The 4,191-nt window shown below is 47.3% G+C and overlaps 1 protein-coding gene across 5 annotated transcripts in view; it reads left to right on the top strand.

Annotated features, from left to right (window-relative positions):
* Window positions 1-4,191, top strand: part of LOC116383929 (cytospin-A) — a 14,594-nt gene that overhangs the window by 1,404 nt on the left and 8,999 nt on the right. For 3 of the 5 annotated variants that reach the window (XM_031848138.1, XM_031848140.1, XM_031848135.1), the window contains 2 exons: window positions 1,347-1,914; window positions 2,121-2,173. In XM_031848138.1, the coding sequence (XP_031703998.1) occupies window positions 1,347-1,914; window positions 2,121-2,173 (621 nt within the window). Of the gene's footprint in view, window positions 1-1,302; window positions 1,915-2,120; window positions 2,174-4,191 lie in introns of all 5 variants that reach the window. The other 2 variants (XM_031848136.1, XM_031848137.1) reach the window with 1 other exon arrangement.

Here is a 4,191-nt window from a genome sequence, read left to right as displayed (position 1 = left end):
TGTGTGTGTGTGTGTGTGTGTGTGTGTGTGTGTGTGTGTGTGTGTGTCGAGCAGCAGCAGGAATCTTGGCAGCCCTCTTGTGTGTTGCACAGTGAGTGGTCATTCTCCTGGCGTCCCTATGTGATTCGTTCAGGCCAGCTGTGATGAATCGGCAGAATTCCCCGGCTCTGCACAAGGGCGGCAGATTAATCATAGGACGCCTAATGCTATCTGACACACACACACACACACTCTCTCTCTCTCTCTCACACACTCACACACACACAGACCTCAATGGACACACGCACACTCATTCAGTCAATCTGCCCCCCGTGCGCATGGTTGGACGAACAAAAAGCAGAGGTGGCATGAGAAAGACAATCCTGTCATTCTTTCCCAATGACTTGGCTTTACAGCAGGTACTTTGCAAACACGGAAAAAGAGAAAAGACTTCATTTTACGAGCAGTGAGGCTTTTGTCCAAACAAGGAATAGGAGGAAAGAAAAGACGGATACACGATGCCCAGTGGTTCCCATAGCTTTGAAAGTTGTTATTAGTGGCATGCTGTTGTGGTTGAGGAGCGCTGAGCCAAAAAAGTAGAAATCACTTGTGTTGTTGCTATTGTGTCAAGTTTGGAAATTTATTTGTGCCTGCCTGCTGCAAATTGGTCTATGTATGGGAAACATTTGTCCTCCATGTACGCGTGTCCACCGTTCCTGAATTTGGAGAATGAATGTCACATTGTGGATGAGCGGCCCGAGAGGAATGTCTGTATTAAAGCATTCATCTTCAGGGGCTTGGCCTGGATGTTTGCTGGCCCGGTCACCGCTCTCAATGGTGTTTTCAGCGACGACATGCCAGACGAATGACCACGAAACTTTTTAGTTGTTTTTTTCCCTACAGTCTGTATATGATTCAGTTTCTCAGTCAGTTTTTTTTCAATCTGTTTTGTTGTGTTTTATTCATAACTTTAAAGCCTTGTTGCTTTACTTGGATGTTTGGATCTGCAGCATGGTGTATGTGCAGAGTTTTCGCAGTAGAAGGCTGTTTTTCTATGTTTCTCTGTGCTCGCCGTAAATCTTAGTTTAAGACGAGCTGGATTTTAGGAGCCAATCGTTGAAAGACAGACAATCCTCCTGCTCTTGTAAATACAAAATACGAGTTGCTTTTTCGACACATCTGGGTGATGTGCAACGGTGACACCTGTATGGTGACAGTTGAGCACAACTAACAAAACACTAAAGCCCTAATATAAATGTTTTGAGATGGTTTTAAAATGTATTTGCTTTTCTTATTTCATCTGAATTAGTTTTATTTTTCTAGGGCCCCTTGGGGATAGCTTCCACACTCCTCCTGCTTCTCCACAGAGTGATGGGCCTGCTTCCATGCCCGGTGTCCCCCAACTCCTTCCCCCTACCTCACTTCAACCTTCCCCTGGAGCACCGGTTTCATCGCCACCTCCGGTCCCAGTCCTCGCATCCAGTGGGAAGAAAGCGCAGCCAAGCACCTACCCTACCACTTCCAGTGCCGCTCCTGATGTGAAGCCTCATCCACCGGCCAGTTCAAATAGCTTCACCTTTGGCCTTGGAGTTAGCCCACTGCACCACAAGTCAGGAAGTGCTGTGGGTAAAGGACAAGCTGCTTTGGGGAGGAATGGTGGTCCTCCTACCTCCGGCCCTCGACCTCTGGCCTCCCGGGGGAAGACTGCGGCCATCAGCCCCACAAAGAGCCCCTCCACTCTGTGTAGCGCCTCACCGGTGGCGGGCAGCTCTTCTGGGCAGAACTGGAGGGAAAGGGACAGCGGTCTGAGTCAGTCTTTGCTGCCGGCTCACAAAGCTGGGGACAGTCAGGGTCAGGAGCTGGAGAAGCTGCTGGAGGAGTGTAGGTCAGCACTGGGTATCACTGCCAGTCAGGATGGGGCCACCAACACGGCAGGTAAGATATAATACAATATACTTTATATTCTGACGATAAAAAATTATTCAGGTCTGCAGAATTTTAGTTTGAGAACTAAAACTCCTCATTTCATTGTGGGCTTGACATTTCCATGTGTTGAGAAGGGTAAATCCATTTCCTTGACATTTTTTTTTGTATTTGATATGCATGTGATGTCTTCTGACATTTCTGTCTCCTTCCCTCAGAGATACTGAAGCATCTACTGACAGAAGCGAAGAGTTTGAAGAGTACTTTGCAGGTGAGTTGTCCTAGAAAGTTTGTTTGTTTTTATATAGGATCATGGTACGATAATGACCATTCGCTAAAAGCCCTCCCCCGAACAGCGATTGTCCAATCAGCAATTGTAAGTAGGCCAGGTGTACATGGAGCTATATTATGCCACCTGACCCCCCTAGAGGGTCCACGGTCCACCCACCATAGTCCCACTATAAATCCCATGGGAAATACGGCCATTCCAAAGCATGGATTGAACAATGTGTTTCTCTGCTCTGGAGTAAGCTACAAAGGTTAGCATGTCCTGCTAATTAGCTCACTGCCGATACTACTGTCATGTATATAGCCATCAAGTGTTTGCTGAAGACGCATTTTGCAGGGTTCTCAATATAAAACGAGTCAGCTGAAAACATTAAAAGTTGGCTCAAGACTTTCAAGTTTTTAAGGAACTGATGGAGCTAACATTAGCATAATTAGCTAGCTACAGCTAGCGACAAGTACCATTTCAACCAGCAACATCAATGGCCCCCGGCTAGAAATGAGAAGCCTGCCTTTGTCTACCTCTGACTGAAGCGAAGGACCCGTTGTTACAAAAATGACTGTGATTTTCGAGAGTGGTAACTTGACAGACATAGTAATGTTCCCTAAGAGGAGGGGGGCTTTGCTCAGTCAATTAGGGACCACTTTGACAGAGAAAAGACCTCCGGCGTCTACAAGTCGTAGTTTTTGAGTTTTCATCTCAAAGTTTTTTGTTGTATTTCCCACCTTTTTCTATCTTTAGTACTAGTTCTCAAACAACAACAAAATGCCCTTTTTGCAAACACACTACGGTGGATAAGTATAGCAATGTAAACAGGAAGCCACTCACTCCAATTATACATTAGTCAGAGTAGCGCTTGTGACCTTTCATCCAGGAGATAACAGCACAGCACGCCCTGTCACCCTCCATCCCCCTCTATCACAATAGGCCTTGGACTGGGCCCCTCTGGGAGCTGCAGCCTTACTAATGGAGGTCTTCCTGTCCTCTGCTTCTCCTGAGAGGGCCCCAAAAGAGGAAAATCTTTGAGATCGTCATCTGTCAAAGTGTTTTTTTGTAGCTCCCACTTGTAGAGTTGATCCTAGATAGTTGCATGTGTGTGTGGATACTTTCCAAAGGAGAACATACATCTTGAATGTTAAGCCGGACACCTGTTTCCTTCACTGTTCATTTTATTTTTGCCACACTTTCGGATTGAGCCACTATTAGGCTCCGTACCCAAAGCTAAAGATGAAGAAACCATGCACAATAAGAATGTACATTCTGCAAGCATTCTTCAGTGCCGTTGCTCGGGCGTTCCATGCTCTTATGAGGATGGTGATATGCTGCGGTAATTTCCTGTGTGTCGTTCGTTCCAACTTCTTGACCCTCCCTTATGAGGATTGTAGCCAGAGGCTCCCAACTTCCTCTATATCTGCCACAGATTACAACAGCTGGAATATGGCCTTACAGTACACCTCCTTTCTCCGCCCTGTGACTGTCCTCCCCTTTACTACTTCTACTTTTATGAATTGTTTAAATTATTATATTGCAACCCTAACCCTAATCTGACACACATGACAATCTTCCCCCCACAGTCTTCCCCCCCACACTTCCTTGTCACCTCTTTCCCTACTTGATATTCAATCCCTGCTCTCCTGCTTTTCCCTTCCCCTCTCCTCCACTTTCCCACGTCCCTGTAAAGGACCTGGAAATATCCGCCGTGCACTGGCCAGCTGAACCTCAGAGAGACTTACTGACTGAGAGGATAGCCGTGAATTAGATATCGGACCAATCCAACACTGTGTTTACACGGGCCCTCTCGGTGGGGCAATATAAGCCTGCAAAGCTCGACTTTATGAACCCTCTCAGTCTGCTCTGCCGTCCTGGGAGCCTTTTTGTGGCGAGCCGGAGAAGGGGAGTGCAGTGCGGAGGAGGGGGTTCACATTCGGCTGTTCAGGAGACAAAACTTGTTTTGTGCTGTGTGGCGAGATGGCGGGGGGGGGGGGGGGGGGGGGGGGGGGGGG

The sequence above is a fragment of the Anarrhichthys ocellatus genome, unplaced genomic scaffold (genome assembly GCF_004355925.1).
Source record: "Anarrhichthys ocellatus isolate YVR2014 unplaced genomic scaffold, GSC_Weel_1.0 scaffold7, whole genome shotgun sequence".
Classification (NCBI taxonomy): domain Eukaryota; kingdom Metazoa; phylum Chordata; class Actinopteri; order Perciformes; family Anarhichadidae; genus Anarrhichthys; species Anarrhichthys ocellatus.
This window is presented reverse-complemented; position numbering and strand designations above follow the sequence as displayed.